The 21,978-nt window shown below is 37.8% G+C and overlaps 1 protein-coding gene across 2 annotated transcripts in view; it reads right to left on the reverse strand.

The window, feature by feature from the left end:
* Positions 1 to 16,249: 16,249 nt before the first annotated feature.
* LOC126457842 (arrestin domain-containing protein 17-like) overlaps positions 16,250 to 21,978 on the reverse strand; it is a 177,276-nt gene continuing 171,547 nt past the window's right edge. For both annotated transcript variants that reach the window (XM_050094482.1, XM_050094481.1), the window contains exon 8: positions 16,250 to 18,468. In XM_050094482.1, the coding sequence (XP_049950439.1) occupies positions 18,453 to 18,468 (16 nt within the window). In that variant the 3' untranslated portion in view covers positions 16,250 to 18,452. The remainder of the gene's footprint in view (positions 18,469 to 21,978) is intronic.

Here is a 21,978-nt window from a genome sequence, read left to right on the forward strand (position 1 = left end):
ATATCCTGTGGTATTGATAGCAACGATGCTATGGAATAGTTTCTCAAGTAGGCACTATGAGAGACACAGATGACAGCGCCCTCTAGCCTGTGCTGTCGAGGTCTACGAGCTCCGCGACTGCTTCAGCCCATTTGATCAGGTGCAGCCAGCCAGAACAATTCGCTTCAGCATTGCACCTACGTACAAAGTTATGTAATCATTTATCACCTTGTTTTTCCACCAGTAAACCACGTTCTTACAGTACCGACTTGTATTACCTTTCTCCGTTGCTATCCACACGCCGCCTCCCAGGCAGGATACAAAATTTATTTAAATTTTTTAACCTACCTGCCCAATTACAGGATCCAATATTCCACACTCCGATCCATAGAATGTCAGTTTTGTTTCTCTTGGTAATGAGAAGCCTCCCCACCAACAGCAAGGTCCATGGTTAAATTATGTCCCATAAATGTTCAATGGGATTCATGTTGAGCAATTTTGGCAGCTTAATCATCTGCTTGGCCAGAGATCCAAATGGGGGACTATTTTATCTTCGGAATATTTTACTCTTGAGGATGCAATCATTATTTAACCACACAGTAGAGCTGCATGCCCTCGGGAAAAATTACAGCTGTAGTTTCCCCTTGCTTTCAGCCATGTGGAGTACTGGCACAGTAAGGCCATTTTGGTTAGTGTTACAAGGCCAGATCAGTGGATCATTCAGACAGTAACCTGTAACTGCTGAGAAGGCTGCTGCCCCTCTTCAGGAACCACACGTTTGCCTGGTCTCACAACAGATACTCCTCCATTGTGGTTGCACCTATGATATGGCCAACTGTATTGCTGAGGCACGCAAGACTCCCCACCAACAACAAGGTCCATGGTTCAATTATGTCCCATAAATGTTCAATGGGATTCATGTTGAGCAATTTGGGCAGCTAAATCATCTGCTTGAATTGTCCAGTATGTTCTTCAAACCAGTTGCGAACAGTTGTGGCCCAGCAGCATAGCACATTGTCATCATTATAAATTCCATTATTGTTTAGGAATGTGAAGTTCATGAATGTCTGCAAATGGTCTCTGTTGGCTCAGTTGGACCAGAGGACACAGTCCAGTCCATTCCATGTAAATACAGCCAACATCGTTATTGAGCCACATTGCCTTGTTGACAACTTGAGTCAATGGCCTCATGGTGACTGTGCCATACTCTAACCATACCATCAGCTCTTACCAATAGAAATTGGGACTCATCTGAGCATGCCACAGCTTTCCAGTTGTCTAAGGTCCAACTGATATGGTCACAAGCCCAGAAGAGGCACTATAGCAGTGTCGTGCTGTTAGCAAAGATACTTATATTGATTAGAAGTAGGTTTATATTACATAATTGTGTACCTGTAATTATGAAGTGTTTATTCTTTGATAGTTAAGGTCATTGATTTATGATAGGAAATTAGAGTTCCGCAATGTATATATGGAAAAAGATAAATGATTGTTTAAAATAATGAAATTTTATAATATGTGTATACTTTAAGAAAAACAATGTGTATTGGAAGCTTGTTCATGCTTAGGGCACTGTATTGTGGAATGTAAAAGATGTAGGGAGGTCCCTTCACAATGGAAGTGGCATTGCGTGATGTAAAAGGTGGTTTTGGCAGCTGAACTGGGTGGCTCTTTGGTTTGAACGGTACACAGTCAATGACAAGTCTTTGCACGGTACACATTGTCGGTGCCAAGGGAGGCAATTGGAAGCCACTTTGCAAGGAATTTTGCCTCGGATGTGGATTTGGCTGTTGCTTGGTATTCTTGGCAATAAGGAATGGCTCTAATAAATTAAAAATCCGTTGCCAAGAAGAAATTCTATAGAGCATTCAAACATCAAGAAGCCGCCATGTCGCTTGCCACCACAACTTTGCCACTGCTCCACTAACTTCATGCATATAGTTATGTATCAGAGCATGGACCAGTTAATTTGTGTGAGTGATTTCAATAATAATTCAAATTCTATAAATCTGTGTTTGCTACCATATCTTCTATCCTGATCACGAACCTATGCAGTGTCCACTCCTAAGTGTTTATAAAACTGAGTATCCTGTTTAAAATGGACTAGTGACTTATTTATGTTTGTCAAATGTGCAAGGATTAGCAAAAGTTGAAGTTAAAATCACAAAAGCGAAGTTAGTTAGAATTTTGCTAAAGTACTCTCAGTTTAGTGCAAAGTATCATTTTGCAAAAATACAGTGCAAGATTGTGTAAATGTTACTGTCTAAAATACCTGCTTCACAGGTGATGAAAAAGGCAAATAAGTTAAACTCATTTGAAACATAATTTAGTGTTGATTACTATCATGAATGATTGTTTTTGAAGTTAATGCGGCTCAGTGTTGAATAATTTGTTTTGAAAAGTGAAATATAAACTATCCTAAGTGAATTTAAGAAGTGACTTTGTATGAATTAATTTTTGCTACTGAAATAATCAGAGAGCTTGAATAGTGATACTATACCAGTTTATGACCCCCCCCCCCCCCCCCCCGCCCATATTCTTCTCATATTAGAAAGATAATTGGAATATTATTGCTATTAAGGAAATCTGATACATTTCTTTAAATGGGAGTGTTAACAGTGTAATTGTGATACTCTTTATTTTTTTTATTAGTGATTGTTACTTGTCAGTTAAGTCAGAGGCCCCATGCCTAAATTTAGTTCTGCACTTCTTGCAGTAACATTTCAGTACTGATTCAAGTAATGATCTTGAGTATAGCTGTTATTAGTATGGGTTTGGTGCATTTTTGCTTTCTATGATTACTGATTTTTGCATTATTGGTAACTAATGCTACCCACAGCTCAGAGTGCCCTGTGTCAGTTTGTATCCTGTGTGCTATTCAAAGGGAAATATTAATGAAAGTAACTTCAACAACTAATATTCAATTTTCTTAAACATAAATTTCCGAATTATTGTGCCTAATTGGGCTGGCGTCCGTTCATTTTTTCATTCTTATATGGATTTTACTACTTTCATGAACCCCAAAGTTAAAGTCTGTTTAGTTTTCTGTTAACTGCAATATATTCAATATTACAGTCTGACACCTTCATCCATTAGACCCACACATGGTCAAAATTCAAAATTATAAATCCTCTTAGAGGGTAACATTAGCTCCTGCCACGACAGGTTAGTGTTATACGTGGCTTTCCCCATGATAGGACTTAAGGTGAGGTTGTTAGGGAAGAGTGATGTGTAACAAGATAGTGTTATAGGTCGTTTGCTGCCATAGCCCATTAACGACAGCTTTCACCGCATTGTCCTAACGTGTCTGTGGTCATGAAAGAACAGAGTGAAGTTTCTCAATCTTAAGAGCAACATGCTATTTACAAGGAACTCATTGATCCTGTCGTAAATCTGATGCAATATTTCATATTTTTCTCATGTGGCAACATCATGGATCTGTATCGAACACTGACCAAAAGCCAAGGCCTCTATGGATTAATGAATGTGCAAAGTGACCTGGATTTCACCCAGTCAGCAATTGTGGAAAGGATATAATACACGACCATAAGACATCTTCCATATCCCACAGTTGGTTGGTGTTAGTAATATAGACCTATAGTCGTGTACATCAACTCAGCAACAGTTCTTCAACATGGAAACGTTTGCTTAATCAGTGAAGCTGACCCCGGGGGTCACAGGGTGACTTTGGTGCAGGATGGTGAGTAGCAGATGATTATGGCATTGATGCTGGACAGTGGTGGCCCAGAGAAACAGGGCCATTGAAATAAGAGCTTTATTTTAGTCAGACATTTGCATTTTGCTAATGTTGGGTAGCGACCATGCCCCTCTCCACACACGTCGGTGGTCATGTGGCTAGCAAGATGACAGCTATTGTCTGGGTGGCTGACTGTGACACTCACTCCTACCATTGTTGACACCACTGCCTAGTATGTGGCACATGGCCTGGATAAGTGAATTGTGCCACAAGCACACGATATCAGAGGTCCTCGGCAACAGTCATAGTTCTTGCATCAGTATCCAGCTCCTCGGTAGATGGTGGTCAGGAGTCAGCCTCGCTGAGGGAATGGGTCTGTGACAGACCTGGTGCACTGTGGCACCAAGTCCAGAAGGTGTACTTAACATGGGGTGAACTTGTGGCTGCTGTTGGCAACTCCATGTCATCCCCTCACCCAGTGTAACATTCAACTCCCTTATAATATTACTGGGCTGTGAATGAATCTGACCCAAAATGATAACTATATACTGGATAGCAGTTGACCTTTTATGCAGTGTGCTGTTTCCAGTCACATTCTTGACAACACCGTGAAGCTCACTGGTGGAGAAATCCCATTGCCTATACAGCAAGATTCATATATCACCGCTGTGTTGCTAGGTTTTGCAGAACCCCCATCTCACAGTTGATAAACAGCCCTGTTACAATAATTACAACACCAACACCATACACTAACCAGCTGCCACAGCTCTTGCAATGCTTTTCCACCACACTCCCATATATTTTCCCACAAAATAGTAATGGCCTTACAACGGTGTGTTGGTCACGTTTTATGCACCCAGTGCAGTGTCGTGATTCTATATTTCATATTTCATGGATTGGACAATCATTCATACTGATGATCATCATTGTTAATTTAAATTGAAGGGTTAAAGGGGCACTTTCTACCCATTTATATGTCCCTTCCCCCTTTTATCTTCTTACCCTCTTTCTGTATCCTTAGGCTATCCTTCAGTTTTCCTTTTGCTGAAGAAAGGTCATTCACAGAACCCTTCCAGCAGTACCAGTTCAATATCTCATCCTCCCAGCCATTATTGCTGAGGCACTGCACTTCCCTTCTTACAGCACTTGACTAGTGCCCTCTCTGAAGCTCTGTAGCTGGGGTGGAAATTTTCTTTTCATACATAACCAGTAAGCAGTTAGTCTTATCATTTTATATTGTGTTTACCTTGTGGTCAGATCCTTCTCATGTTTAAGACCCAGTGACCCATGAAATTAGACTATATTTATTGATTCTTGTACATTTTCTATTAACTGCCAACAGAAAATTGTCAAGTAAGATAATACATACTTATTTTATTTGTAAGACTTCATCTTTTTGTTGTGAACCTAAGCTCCCCTTACCTTATGATACATGATGGACTTTTCATTTTTCATTACAAGTTAACTTCTTTATCCCATGAGCTAATTATGCAATATTTTATAGTAACAGGAAGTGATGTATTCAATGTAGCTCAACCCCCTTACACTGGATTTATGTGTGCATAAGATGCACTGTCAGAGCTTCTGTAGTAATACCGTTTCAAATTAAGTATGGTTACAGGACTTACATGAATTTCAAGGTTCTGTACAATTCTCCAGAAGCACTGGAAAAGTTATATATGGTTAAGAAAAAGCTTTGATGTTTACATGTTGCTGTGTGACTGGTGTTGTTGAGTTGCATTTCATGTACAATCTGTCATCCAAATGTGTGTTTGTGAAAGCTTTGCCTTATAAATAACTTGCACTCACTGTTCCTGAAGTTGATCACTTTTGTGGACCAGCTAGGCAGCACCACTAGACCATAATGTGTGTTTTATTCACCTTCTGCAGTGGGCTGGGTCCAGAAAGAGAGCTCTGATCCATTCAAGCTACTAAATGATAAACAGCTTTGCTGTAAATCTTCTTTATTTTAAACACAATGTTTTTTATGAACAACTCCAATTACAATGATGGGTGAAGAGATCGCTCTACTTCGTAGCTCATAACAAATTACAACACATATTCATGTACTCCTTTTACCTTATAGGACAGCACATAAATGAATAACAATTTATCAATGGTTTTTTGGCAATGACATTATCAGCAGTGTTTTTGCTCCTTGGCTTTCAAGGCACCACCAAGCCACAATGCTGAAACATAAGCAGATCTCCACAACAGGTGGTCAGGTGGAGAAGCACATTCGCCGCCATGATTTGTCAGTATGCTGAGATGACTGCCTTTATGTATTCCATAAACTGACTTGTTCAGCAGCATTTCAATAGAGATGTCAAAGATGTTTTATGCAAAGTCTAGCAGACATACAAACTAGATAACTTAAAACATCTGAAAAACTGAAAAATATGAACTACATGGTGTTGTTGTTGTTTTGTTGTAGTCTCCACTCTGAGGACTGGATTGATGCAGCTCTCCGTGCTACTCTATCTAGTGCGAGTCCCTTCGTGTCCGAATAACTACTGAACCTACATCTTTCTGTATCTGTTTACTGTATTCTTCTCTCAGCCTCCCTCTATGAGTTTTACCACCCACACTTCCCTCCAATACTAAACTGGTGATCCCTTGATGTCTCAGAATGTGTCCTATCAATCCATTCCTTTTTCTGGTCAGGTTGCACCACCACCAATGTTATTCAGTACCTCCTCATTAGGTATGTGATCGACCCATCTAATCTTCAGCATTCTTCTGTAGCACCACATTTTGAAATCTGTTTTTGTCTAAACTGTTTCTTGTCCACGTTTTACTTCCATACATGGCTACACTCCAGACAAATACCTCCAGAAAAGACTTCCTAACACCTAAATCTCTATTTGATGTTAACAAATTTCTCCTCTTCAGAAATGCTTTTCTTGCCATTGCCAATCTACATTTTATATCCTCTCCACTTTGGCCATCATGAGTTGTTTTGCTGTCCAAATAGCAAAACTAATCTACTACTTTCAGAGTCTTGTTTCCTAATCTAATTCCCTTAGCATCACCTGATTTAATTTGACTACATTCCATTACCTTTGTTTTACTTTTGTTAATGTTCATCTTATATCTTCTCTTCAAGAACTGCCCATTCTGTTCACTGCTCTTCCAAGTCCTTTGCTGTCTCTGTCAGAATCACAATATTATCGGCAAACCTCAAAGTTTTTATTTCTTTTCACTGGACTTAAATTCCAACTCCAAATTTTTCTTTGGTTTCCTTTACAGCTTTTTCAGTATACATGTTGAATAACATCAGGGATAGGCTACAACACTGTCTGACTCCCTTCTCAACAACTGCTTCGATTTCATACCCCTCGACTACATGCTTACGCAGTAAAAACAATAAAACAGATATCCACAGATGATAATTATGTGTGAAGAGATACCTGCTTACTCAAATCAAATCAAATCCTTGTTGGCAGATAGCATGCTTCGTGAAATCAAAGATTGTGACATCAATGACCTGTCAATTCTAAGAATATACAGGGTGATTATAATTAAACTTTGAAACTGCCATATAAATAACAACACTGATGAGAATGACATCAAATTGGAACAGAATATTATCAGAGAAGGGGGAAACATATCACAGAAGAAAAAAAAAAGTTGTGTGAAAATTGATCAAAAGATGGCACTGTATGTGTCAGAATATGTAAATGAAAACACCTGTCATGCACATGGCCCATTGAAACTGGTATAAATATGCCACGTACACTGCTTTTCTGCCTTTCATGTCTGCAATGTTCACCATGACTGTCTCAATGCAGGATCATGCTGTGCTTGTAAATCTATATTACAAGAATGATGACTGTGCACATGTTGCTCTGCAGAAGTTCTGGACACTGAAGGGTTTGTGAAAAGGCGTTGATCCAATGACTGCCATGGGTTTGGAGAAAATTATTTGGAAATTGGGGAAGATGGGCTCTTTTGGTGTGCAACCTGGTAGAGGGAGGAAACGAATTGATTCATCATAAGTGAAAGCAGTGGCCACAGCAATGCAGGAGAAGACGAGTGGTGGTGTGCAAATGTGTAGTGCACTGAGAATTTCCTGAAATCAGACATACCTGTGAGCACGGTGCATAAAATCTTATGAAACATCCTTCTTTGCTATCCATTCAAAATTACTCATGTGCATGAGTTGCCCCCTGTTGACGTGCCAGTAAGAGAGATCTCTGCTTTAGAATTTCTTGTTCGCATGGAAGTGGACAATGATTGGCCATGGAAGGTTTTATGGACAGATGAAGCCCACTTCCATCTGATAGGATATGTCAATACACAGAATTGTCAAAAATGGGCAACGGAAAATCAACAAGCAAATCAACCAGTACCACTTCATCCTGAAAAGGTCACTGTCTGGTGCGGGTTTACGGCATCAGTTATCATAGGGTCATATTTTTTCGAAGAGACAGGCGCTTCTGGTCCTGTTACCTGAACCGTCACTGGTAAGCGCTATGAGTGTCTTTTGCACAACCCTGTCATTCCAGCTCTCCAACTGCATGGGTGTGTGGATGGGAACATTTTTATACAAGATGGCACACCTCCGCACATTGCAAATCCAGTTAAGCAGCTACTGAAGCACCATTTTGGAAATGCTAGAATTATCAGCCACCTTTTCCCTACAGCCTGGCCATCCCAAACACCCGTGTGACTTCTGACTGTGGGGCTATCTGAAAGATGTTGTGGTCAGTGTTGCAATTGCAAACTTAGCTGCATTGAAGGCACGCATTGTGCAGCACATTCTGAATGTGATTCCAGAAACACTTCAATCAGTTGTGGAACATGCTGTTTCTCAATTTCAACTTGTTGCAGAAAACTGTGGACAGCATATTGAACATGTTTTGCCCCAGTCACATGGAAATTAGTAATCCAATTTGATTTTGATTGAAGCTTTTTTATGCAGTTTTTGGCCTCAGGACAATTAAAAGCCAATGTGATTGATGCTTTTTATGCAGTTTTTGGCGTCAGGACAGTTAAAAACTGATGTGATTGGTGCTATTGACGGTTTTTGGCCTCAGAACAATTAAAAAATGACTTTTCCCATCTGATGTGATATGACCTTGCCAAGGTGGATCGGGTTAATAACTAACAGTATCACACCTGTACACTCATGCACACTGAGTAATACAGGTAGTTTAACATCAATTATACATCTTAGGCATTGTTGTATGATTTATTTGTGATCTGTAGCTGACCACTATTAAACTATGATGCTTACAGTGCCATCTATTGGTAAATCTTGTAACTATTTATGTTTCTTCTGTCATATGTTTCCCCACTTCTCCAATAATACTCCATTGCAATTTGCATTATTTTGACCAGTCGTGTTATTTCTACAGCAGTCTGAAAGTTTAACTTTAGTTATAATCACCCTGTATACGTATTAATAAAATTAATCTAATATTATAATACATATGGTATCATTTCTTCACCCATGTGCTATTTTACATGGTTATCATCAAAGAAATCTTCCTACAGTATAACAGCATTTACTTATCAGCTATTTCTAGGCTTCTTCAGCGCTTTTAGATTTGAGTCACTCCTCCACTTCCACATTTTATGTATAAAATTTCATGTCCTCATAATGAGGAATTTTATCATATATTTTTAGTTTGTGGCTTGGTACATGTAAATTGCTCTATGGCTACTCTCATATTGATGCAAGGAGCAAATTCCCTCAAAAAGTTGTGGGTTTCTCTTGTGAAATTAGAGTTTCATATATATAACCTCCAAATTGTGGGCTCTTTCCAATAGCAGACATTTTAAAATTCCACTGTAAAATATCACTATTGCTTATGGTTAAATTCTCCTGAGAAGCAGACATTCTCAATAGCACTTGCCAACCACTGCTTCCCCCAAACAACGATTAAGATGTCCTAAGACTGGACATCGTGAAAGAAAAGGATGGTTGTAAATTAAATGGCAACAGTTGTTACCGTGTATTTCAACATTATGTAAGTTAAAGAGCAAGCTGTCTTCAAGCAAGAGAGCTTACATATGTAATGATAGGATCTCTCAAAAATGGAAATGGTTAATCTGAATGGACAGGCCGATATCATCACTGTTTATGGAAAGGAAAAGCTTAGTGCCAGAGATATGGCCATGAGGCCTACTGTTGAAAACCACAGATCAGTGAAATTTTAAGACAAAAACAAGGACATTCTGAAATCGTGGACTGCAAATCAAAACTCTACCGATAAACATGCTTTTACCAACACATCAAGCTTCAAAGTTGACAGTTTGACTTTTGGATGGTTTGCTATGCTCGCAGTAATAACTTGCTAGTTATTTGATCTGTGATACATGAGAAAGTACTTGCAGTGACCAAGGAGATAAGACTTAATGATTTTAAATCATCTGTAAGATTGGTTTGACAAACTGAGGCATAGAAACAACATCTCCTTTCTAACGGTGAGTGGTAAGTCCAGTGCAGCAGACAAAAAACCTTATGTCAGACTGGCGAAAAAGTGTAACAGAAAATTTTGAGGGCTATGAAGAATGAAACATTTTAACTTTCTTCAGAAGTCTTTCCAGTGAAACAATGGTCTTGAAATGTGAAAACTGTTCAGGAGGCAAAATTTGAAAAGAATGACTCAATGTCCTACTGTGTGTCCTACTATGTGTTAATATGAAAGGTGAATTTCAAAAGCTTTTAATTATGGGTAAGGCTGCAATGCCTACATGTAATAAGGCTACTGACTTGAGTAAAGTAACATGGAATAGTGTGCTCATAAATGATCTTGGATGATGAGGGCAATAATGATTGAATGGTTGCTGGCATTTCATAGCAAAATGGAAAGACAAAGGAGGAAATGATTTTGTTTATGGATAATGCTATTTCCTATTTTGATGGTACACTAAAAAATTTTAAAATAGTCTTTTTGCCACCAGATTCAGCTTCACATTGCCAGCCACTGGACGAGGGGATTATTCAAAATGTCCAATTCTTTTACAGGCAAAAAATGTTGAGACATATTTAGTCTTGAATGGGCAATGTTGAATCTGGATACGAACTCAGAAAATCTCTCAGTGTACTGGATGCAATTCTGTGGATTTCTTTAACTTTAAAACAAGTAAAATCCAGCAATCAGTAACTGTTTCAAGAAGGCAGGGTTCATTTTGTAATAACTGCGCTTCAGCAATTGATGATGGTGCCGAAGAAAATGGCTTCAAGGGACGTGAGCATGAACTTCAGACTTTAATAGAGAAATTTAGTGGATCTGAGGGATATGTCAATATCAGTGATGCACTGTTCACAGAAAGTGCATCAACTAGCATAACTGAAGTCAAACAAGAGCTTCAGCAAGAAGGGCATCAAGAATAGACAACAGGATGAAGATGGAGATGGCATAACTGAACTGGACTTACTTAACATTCAAGTAAGCAGGCAGTTGCAAGGTAAGAAAAGTGAAACACTACTTTTAAGCAAAAAGTAATGAAGAGGGACTCAGCAGTTTAACATTAGAAGCTGAAACACATATTGACAAGACAAGTATAAATGACTTGGAAAAAAATACATGATTATTTCAAATGAAACTTGCAGAATGAAAGAAAATTTAATACTGTTTTATATTGGTGCATGGGGATTTGTTAATGTAGTACTGTACTTAAATTTCCATTACTTTACTTTTACAGTTTACAGTGGTATAATACTTTTCTATCTACAGTACTTTGTATGTACTGCATTGTGTAGTTATTATATTTTTATCTGTGTTTGAATTGTGGACACTTCTTAAAAGCAATAGATGTCTGTTATTCAGAAGTTTTACTGTTCATGCCTGGAGTGGACATTAGATCTAGCTTTTCAAATAAAGGTTTGCAGTGTTGTTTCTCTTTAGTTCCCATCTCGGCCCAGATGACCTTTTTGTGTAATCTAAAAGCTTTACGTAGATTAGCTTTCTCAGACCCCCCAAAATTATAGTATACATAACAATTAAAACAAAATATGCATAACACATAGATTTTATACAGTTAAATTAGTGATATTATATAAGACTCCCATTATCAAGATATCTACTAACTTATGTGACCACTTTATTTCTTGCCTGAGATGTGCTGCAACCTTTTGTGAAACCATACTGATTGCATCACATACTACCGTGGGATGAAATGCATTTTTCTTTCTTAATGTCTCTGTAACAATGAGTAGGCTTATAGTTTCCCATTTCATATTGTTTGCATTTTTTATGAACAGGTTGATCTTTAGCATATTCCAGCCAATCTGGAAAACACCCTTATCAAAAGACTGGTTGATTACGAGGGATAATGGATGTGCAATACTACAACAGACTGTTTTTATTATTCTACTGGGAACCTCATCTCAGCCCAGTGATTTTAAATTTTTTTGGGACATTATTTGTCACAACATTGTAGTTTGAAACATGGAAAAACTTAGACCTGTGCAATTTCTCTCTGTCATACTAGGAATTTTACTCTGTGGTGAGTAGCCATCAATGTTATTACAGTTTCTGAAGAAGTCATTGAAGGTTTCACAATTGATGCTGGGATCCACAGCAGCACCAACATTTATCACTAGTTTAGAGGGGCATTTTCTCACCATTGCACTGTCTACTTCACTTCTTATAATAGACAAAACTGCTTTTGATTTTTTTCCCATTTGAAATGAATCTGGTTTTTAAGTGCATTTTGTTAGTTTAACTACTTTGTGAAACGTTTATTTTTTTGTAATGGTCACATAAGGGCTAAGTATAGCTGAAAAAATAATCATGAGAAAATGTAATGACATGCACTGGATATGAAAGGACAGTAATGTTCAAATGAAAAAGAAAGCTTTTTAGTTTACATATAAAAGGACAGATCCTTTATATAAACTGCTGCAAACTAGTTATATATAACTGACTGGTACATGACAGTTCATAAATTCTGTGAACTGAGTGTTGTAGTTGTAATAAATATTTAGGAATAAAGCCCTTAGATGTCAAATTATTGGGAAATTTTGGACATTACTTTAATATATTTTTATCTTGTTACATATTAATGTGACGCTTTCATTTTTGTCTTCTCTATTAATTTACTATTAAAAATTGTGTTAATGTACCTGGCAACAGTGTGTTAGTAGGACGCTGTGGTGGAAATGAACAGCTATAATTACAGTTTGCAGACTGCCTTAAATTGTAAGACACATGCCATAAACACAGAAATGATTAATACTGTCTTGATTATTAATCAGATGAGATATTGTATTACTGTTCAGGCTATCTGCAGTTAGTATAACAGACCTATATAACAATGAATTGTTCCACTATAGGACTCACTGTCACATCATTTTACAATGTCATGCATTTTGCACACAACTACATACAATGTATGACAATATGAGACAGCTGTTCAGAGTATCAACTATATGATAAAAATAGATGCAGAGAAGAATCCTTATGTATGAAAACAATTTCAGAAAAAAGCTATTGTTTTACTTGAGGTACAACTGTGACTATTATTAATATTTATTTGAACTCAGATATCCAAGTAGTCACAGAGTCACTGTGGTGTTTCTAGACATTTGTTTCAGTTGTCTAAAATTCAAAAGAAACTCATCATCATCATCATCATCATCATTTAAGACTGATTATGCCTTTCAGCGTTCAGTCTGGAGCAAAGCCCCCTTATAAAATTCCTCCATGATCCCCTATTCAGTGCTAACATTGGTGCCTCTTCCGATGTTAAACCTATTACTTCAAAATCATTCTTAACCGAATCCAGGTACCTTCTCCTTGGTCTGCCCCGACTCCTCCTACCCTCTACTGCTGAATCCATGAGTCTCTTGGGTAACCTTGCTTCTCCCATGCATGTAACATGACCCCACCATCTAAGCCTGTTCGCCCTGACTGCTACATCTATAGAGTTTATTCCCAGTTTTTCTTTGCTTTCCTCATTGTGGACATCCTCCTGCCATTGTTCCAATCTACTAGTACCTGCAATCATCCTAGCTACTTTCATATCTGTAACCTCAACCTTGTTGATAAGGTAGCCTGAATCCACCCAGCTTTCGCTCCCATACAACAAAGTTGGTCGAAAGATTGAACGGTGCACAGATAACTTAGTCTTGGTACTGACTTCCTTCTTGCAGAAGAGAGTAGATCAGAGCTGAGCGCTCACTACATTAGCTTTGCTACACCTCACTTCCATTTCTTTCACTATGTTGCCATCCTGTGAGAATATGCATCCTAAGTACTTGAAACCGTCCACCTGTTCTAACTTTGTTCCTCCTATTTGGCACTCAATCCGTTTATATTTCTTTCCCACTGACATTACTTTCGTTTTGGAGATGCTAATCTTCATACCATAGTCCTTACATTTCTGATCTAGCTCTGAAATATTACTTTGCAAACTTTCAATCGAATCTGCCATCACAACTAAGTCATCCGCATATGCAAGACTGCTTATTTTGTGTTCATATCTTAATCTCACCCAGCCAGTCTATTGTTTTCAACATATGATCCATAAATAATATGAACAACAGTGGAGACAGGTTGCAGCCTTGTCTTACCCCTGAAACTACTCTTAACCATGAACTCAATTTACTGTCAACTCTAACTGCTGCCTGACTATCCATGTAAAGACCTTTAATTGCTTGCAAAAATTTGCTTCCTATTCCATAATCTCGTAGAACAGACAATAACTTCCTCCTAGGGACCCGGTCATATGCCTTTTCTAGATCTATAAAGCATAGATACAATTCCCTGTTCCACTCATAACACTTCTCCATTATTTGCCGTAAGCTAAAGATCTGGTCCTGACAACCTCTAAGTGGCCTAAACCCACACTGATTTTCATCCAATTGGTCCTCAACTAATACTCACACTTTCCTTTCAACAATACCTGAGAATATCTTACCCACAACACTGATTAAAGAGATACCTCTGTAGTTGTTACAATCTTTTCTGTTTCCATGTTTAAAGATTGGTGTGATTACTGCTTTTGTCCAGTCTGATGGAACCTGTCCCAACTCCCAGGCCATTTCAATTATCCTGTGTAGCCATTTAAGACCTGACATTCCACTGTATATGATGAGTTCCGACTTAATTTCATCCACCCCAGCTGCTTTATTGCACTGCAATCTATTGACCATTTCCTCCACTGCCTCAAATGTGATCCTATTTTCATCATCATTCCTATCCCATTCTACCTCAAAATCTGAAACATTAATTGACTACATTCAACTAACTGTTACCTTTCTGAGATCGCTGTTATGTACTTGTGCCTGATTTCCTTATCCTGAAGTTTCTCCACTCTTATCCTCCTACATATGGACCTGACCTCCTGCACTTTCGGCCTCACAATCCCAATTTCACTGCAGATTAAATAATGATCAGTGTCATCAAAGAATCCCCTGAATACATGTGTGTCCCTCACAGCCTTCCTGAATTCCTGATCTGTTATTATATAGTCAATGACAGATCTGGTTCCCCTGCCTTCCCAGGTATACCGGTGAATGTTCTTATGTTTAAAAAAGGAGTTTGTGATTACTAAGCCCATACTGGCACAGAAATCCAAGAGTTGTTTCCCGTTCCTGTTGGCCTCCATATCCTCTCCAAATTTACCCATAACCTTTTCATACCCTTCTGTTCGATTTCCAATCCTGGCATTAAAATCACCCATGAGCAGAACACTGTCCTTGTCCTTTACTCTAACAACTACATCACTGAGTGCCTCATAAAAACTATCCATCTTATCTTGATCTTTCCCTTCACAATGCGAATATGCTGACACAATCCTAATTTTCTTGCTAGACACTGTCAAATCTATCCACATCAGTCGTTCGTTTACATACCTTATTGCATCTACACTGGGTTCCATTTCTTTCCTGATGTAAAGCCCTACACCCCATTGTGTTATTCCTGCTTTGACTCCTGACAGGTAGACCTTGTATTCTCCCACTTCCTCTTCTTTCTCACCCCTTACCCGAATGTCACTAACAGCTAAAACATCCAGCCCCATCTTACTTGCAGCCTCTGCCAGTTCTACTTTCTTCCCAGAGTAGCCCCCAGTGATATTAATAGCTCCCCATCTCATTACCATTTGTTTGCCGCGTTGTATCTTTGGAGTCCCTGGTTTGTCAGTTAGAGGTGGGACTCCGTCACCTTCAAAGGTCCGAGGCATTTTGCTCTGATTGTTGCCAGCATCATATTTAAAGTACCAGGGAAGCAGGTTGCTAGCCTTACTTGCCCTGAGTCCCATTGGGTTTTACCCCTAACGGTTGAGGGACTAACCGGTGGCTTTGGTAGTCTTTGCTGTATGAGCACAAAGGTGACCACAACTCAGAATATGTCCGAGATGCCCAGCCTTCTTCCAAAGTAACTGGTATCCCGACTGTCGGGACCACTTACTTGGCCACTCATACGTTGTCCGTGGTTCATGAACTAGGACATGACTACAGGAACCCACACCATGAGCCACTCAAAAGAAACTAGGATGGAAAAAAATGATACACAAAATAAGTATGTAAATGTAACATCTTGCCATTTTGAAAAGTCCAGTGTGCATGTGTCCCCTCAATATGGTAATCTCATTGGCAAAAATATAAAACCACTATCCAGAAAATTACTTCCTTCTTTATTTATATGAAGTACATAATCAGTATAAAAAATTCACAGGAAACTTTTACTCCATATAAAATATCCATAGTATAACAATATACACTATCAAAAATATAAATTCATACACAAGAAAACAGTATATTGTTACAGTGACAAACTTGTTTAGTATTGATACTGAGTGTAGATTTCATAAAATTTATTACATGCATAATACATATGTAAAAACAGATATTCTTGAATATTTATTTTTTCACACAATGTTAATACTACATACAATGCAACATATTATGATGAGGTTAGGAACAGTAACATAATAAGTAATTGAAAGAATAACAATTCTATATTATGCTCTTCATGGGCTTCACCTTGCTAAAGGAGGGTATTTTTGTACTCTATCATATGTATATCTCTGGTTTTTAAATATGTTTGATGTGTGTTACTTCCAAGTGTGAACAAATTCAGTAGAGCTAAATTTCTGTGATGTATGTATCTGGTGTTTGGAAACATGATTTGCTACAAAGAATATCTATCATTAATAACATGTAACTCATGTGAAAAAGTGCTCTTAATGAAATATGTAGCCTGGTGGTCCAAGAATGACTAGTCTCAGTATAAAATGTTACTGAATAAGATGAGATAAGTGAAACAAAACTATTCCAGGAATGGCACTTTCTCAATGAGAAATGGGGAAATCTGAGAAAAGCAACCCAATTTAACCTTTAGACGGTGCTAAATTAAGGCAATAGAAAATCTGTGTCACAGTGAGACATAAAACGTATGAACTCATACAGTTTCTGACTTTTTTTTATTGTGCTTGTCTCTAGTGTCTCATGATGAGCCTGCCTGTTATTAGCATTAATTAACTTTACTAGAACTATTTTTTGATACGGTTAATGCAGATACTAAAACCTGTAGTACAAAATAAAATAAGTTGATTGTAATATGACAATATCTATCTTTACACTGAATGATATTGGATGAAACCATTACTCTGGAGTCTAGACAAAAGTTTACAACAATATCCCAGTACCAATGACTTTTTGTGGGAAAAAAGGTTAAAGACATCTACAAAAATGCATTTTTAATTACTTAAAATTGACTTCAATTTTTTTTGGTAATTATTCTTGTCCCATTTCTTATTCATTTATCTTGAGGGAATAAACAGAACAAGATTATGTTTGGGGATATTTCTTTTGAAAGCATTATAAAACTTAATGACCAGTCTAGTCATAAAATATAAGCAGTATATGATATTTGAGAAGTATTTTGCTACATGGAAATCTGAAATTACAGTGTTTAATGAACTGTAGTGAGAATGTTTCCTCTATAACCAGATACCAAAGAATGCCCTTGTTGTAAAATTTGCTTTATTAAGTACTAAAGTAGCCAACTTTTGTTTTATTATAGTTGTTAGGAATGCATCAGCATAAAAACACTCTATAGTAACAGTTTAGCAACACACTAAACTCATGTTATTGCATGGATCTAATTCAGTTAAGGGTTGTATACAGAAAATAGTGACAAACATGAATCACGTAAATTATACAATTATTCATGATGTCATTTAATAATACATAGAAAGAGAGTGTGCAAAGTAATCAGCTACAGGCAAAGAGCTAACTGGTCAAATGGAAAGAAAATTAAAAAAGCTTGAAAACTGTTCACAGTTGTAAAGTTAGAGCTCACAAAATACAACAATGGTGCCCTTCTCTGTGTGAAGTCTGCCAACTAAATTTTCACAGTCACATAACTGGAAATGTCTTTGCTCCATTCATGCCCATAAATTCTTCAAGAAAAACTATACTATTGGGCTGCTTTCAACAATCACACCACAACATTGAAAATGTTCCAGTATAGTCATTTACAATTATAATAAATGTTAACAACTTCTGTATAATTCGGTATAATACTGAACTTCCAATTTTAGGCTGTAAATTAAATGAGTATAATTACATGAGAGAACAAGAACAACCATTGCGTTACCCTTGTAAAAATACAATATTAGCATAACAGACATGCAGATACATGCTTTAGCCAAACAAGGAATGATATTTCATGGCCCTGCAGGATGGTTGCACCTCTATTGTGATCATAAATTGTAGTTTATAGGGAAATGCAGACATTCAGTATTTCTTTCCTCTAGAACATTAGTCCAGAAAGCCTTGCATCAAAAGCACAATATGATCAGAACCAAATTCTCATGATCCAGAGTCCCTAAAAAATTAAAAAATTCTCAAGTTTTTCTCTGTAACACATAATATGCATGTTATGAAATTGGTTCTCTGTTTATATTTTATATTATAAAGTTTCAAAAAAATAACATGTGAATTAAGTATATTTCCAGATGAAAATTAAGTGCTGCCAACACGAGCTACTCTACTATAACTGAGTTTAAGTCAACAATAATAAATCAAAACTTGCTGATAATTTCCTGTAGTACAGGTTTGGGAAGAGTAGAATTTGATTTTGAAAAGACTGTAAAAATCCAACCAATTTTTACAAATTGTATTTTTACCACCATAAAGTACATAAAAAAGCATTTAGAAGTAGCTAAGATTTAGAAATAACTCAAGTATGATGACATCCATTCAAATGTAGAACTCACTCTTTATTCTATCCCATCATGTATTTTGTAAATATAAATTCCATACATAAATAAAAAAAAGTCACTTAGAAAAATCAATATCTTAACATCCGATGACATTCATAGTCTCTGATTTTGTAATGCAAAATAGAAATAAGCACTTCAATGTTGGATCTTTAATAGGCATGTTTAAAAAATACTGGTTATTACTATAAGTGTGTCAAGCCATTCCCAAAAGTCATCATCCTACTATGATTGTATTAATTCCAAAAAGAAAGACCAGAAAACTGAATGCAGTTTCAAATTCACAAACATCTGTCAGTAAACAGAAGGCTCAGTGATTTTTTGCAGTGGATGAGGTCTGGTTTATAAACTTGTAGTAGGAGGTAGTGAAAATGTGATTCATTAGTCTCATTACATACAGTGTACAGATCATTAGATCTGCTGTACAGGAGACATGCCAAGTTTGAAAAGAATATAATATCTTTTTACATTGTTTTGACAAAGTTACATGTTACAGATGAACAGTTATGCATGTGCTTCTATATAATATTTGTTATACATTAATAGCTACAGATAAACAGTCTACATCTTTCTATTGTTCCATGAATTCTCAATGGAATAGTAACTTTTACTGCTAAAATATTATGAAGTAGCCTTTTCAGAGAGTCAAGATCCATGTTTAATTTGTTTCTACCTTGTAGTTTGTTACATATTTTAGCCCCATGTACAGAGGTGTCTGAGGATAAAGCTTTAAGTGATGTGAGGAAAGTTTGAAGTTCTCCTTGCGATGAGTAACATAGCTGTGCTTAAAGTGGTTTTTCAGTTTATATTGGTTATTGTAAACAAAAATCAAAATTTCAAAAATGTACAATGAAGGATTGGTTAGTATTTTTAACTGTTTATATAATGATGACATAACTCATTTTTATGGACAGCATACTTGTTTGTAACAATATACTTCTTAAGAATTAATGGTCTTGTGATGTTTCTAGAATTTCCCCAGAAAATTATCTCACACTGAATAACTGGTGAGTATATAGGGCATCTCCTGTACCTGAGTTATCCATGGTATGCAGTGCTGGGAGCAGGAGTGTCATAGGGATTAACTTGGATATTGTGTAAGTTGGATGGTTGACAGTGTATTGCTCTGGGGCATGAAGGTAAAATTGTGGTTGGGATATAAATCACCTTAGGGTGTGATCAAACAGTCCATGCATGTAATGCTGGTTCATGGTATCCAACAGGCACAATATTTCAGCAATTAAACATGTCACCATCATCAGGTGCACTGATGATATGAGCTCCAAGGGGTGTGTGACCAACTTATATCCTCTCCCCCTGTGAGCCATTCGCTGTACAGTCTGCGCCCAAGGGAGCGCATCGGCATCTACATCTACATCTACATTGATACTCCGCAAGCCACCCAACGGTGTGTGGCGGAGGGCACTTTACGTGCCACTGTCATTACCTCCCTTTCCTGTTCCAGTCAGCGGAGCTGCGGAGGTGATGGTGATGGAGTCCGTGGTTGCATTCCATTCATTCTGGCTGCCAGATCATTGTGTTTGCTACAGCCAGAGTCCCAGTTGATTGGATTATCCTTGGTGCAGATTTCAATAGTGTTTCTAATGGCAATGCCACATTATTTTGAAGTCTATACCAAAACCTTGGTATGTTTATATTCCACTGCATGATTCTCAAATAAACTGTGGTCTTCCACTGCCGACTTGGTGGGATACATTAATTGAGTACCTATGTCATTGGTTTTCTTGGCATCAATCTTTGATGCCGCATGCTATTTGTTCAGTACTTGTCTTGACACATCTACATAGATTCTGATATAACCTGGCCTACCACAAATGGAGATCATCTTTGACACCCAGCAATAATGCCCGTGTTTTCTTGGGTGGGCAACATAAAGTTTATACTCAGTGTTTTTTCAGTATGTTTCTGAGTTTTCTTGACAGAGCACTGGTGTACAATATAAAGGCACCGGCTACATCTTCCTCTGTGACTCCTTGAATCTCCATACATTGTACTATGGTGGGGCAGAGAGCATGTATAATATGCTATTCTGAGGAACCATTTTTTCGGAACACAGATCTGAAGTGTTCCAGATCCTGGTCAGTCTCTTTACATCTGGGATAGTGCAGGCTCTGTGTGCAAGCATTTTCAGTACCCCATTCCTCTGCACAGGGTGGTGTCAGTGTCTGCATGCAAATACAGGTCAGTATGTCTTTTCTTCTGAGACACACAATGGCCCAGGATGTCATGAGCTCTTCTTTTGAGTATGGTGTTCAGGAATAGTAGTCTTTCTTCTGCTTCAGTTTCTGTAATGAATCTGAGGTTGAGATGTATGGAGTTCAGATGTACAAAGAAGTCAATGAGTTTGTCCCTTCCATGGGACAGGTGATGACTGTGCTATCTACATAAAGGAAAAAGCAATTAGGTTTCCTTTTGGATTATGTCAGGGCTTCTTCCATGAAGTGCTCCATATACAAATTCACAACCACAGGTGAGAGTGGGCTGCCTATTGTGATTCCTTCCATTTGTTCATAGTATTCTCCATTAAAGCCAATGATCTTGCCACAGTGGTAGCACCGGTTCCCATCAGCTCACCGTAGTTAAGTGCTGGCGGGCAGCACTAGCACTTGGATGGGTGACCATCTGGTCTGCCAAGTGCTGTCGATAAGCAAGTTGCACTCAGCTCTTGTGAGGCAAACTGAGGAGCTACTTGATTGAGAAGTTGTGGCTCCAGTCTCGTAAACTGACATACGGCCAGGAGAGTGGCGTTATGACCACTTGTCCCTCAATATCCACATCCAGTGACACCTGTGGGCTGAGGATGACACACTGGCTGGTTGGTATGGTTGGGCCTTCATGGTCTGTTTGGGTGGAATTTAGTTCAGTTTTCATTTTATTCTCCATTAAACAGAAAATGTGTGGAGGTCAGAACATGTCTGAAAAGGATGGTCGTCTTACCATCAAATTTCTGACCAATAAGTTCTAGTGACTGTCGTAGTGGCACCATGGTGAATAATGAAATGAAGTCAAAGCTCATCAGGATATCTGAGTCCTTCAACCTGAAGCTGTTGAGGTGTTTCACAAAATCCACAGACTTGCAAAAGTGATGTGGGCAT

This window comes from Schistocerca serialis, chromosome 2 (assembly GCF_023864345.2).
Source record: "Schistocerca serialis cubense isolate TAMUIC-IGC-003099 chromosome 2, iqSchSeri2.2, whole genome shotgun sequence".
Taxonomy (NCBI): domain Eukaryota; kingdom Metazoa; phylum Arthropoda; class Insecta; order Orthoptera; family Acrididae; genus Schistocerca; species Schistocerca serialis.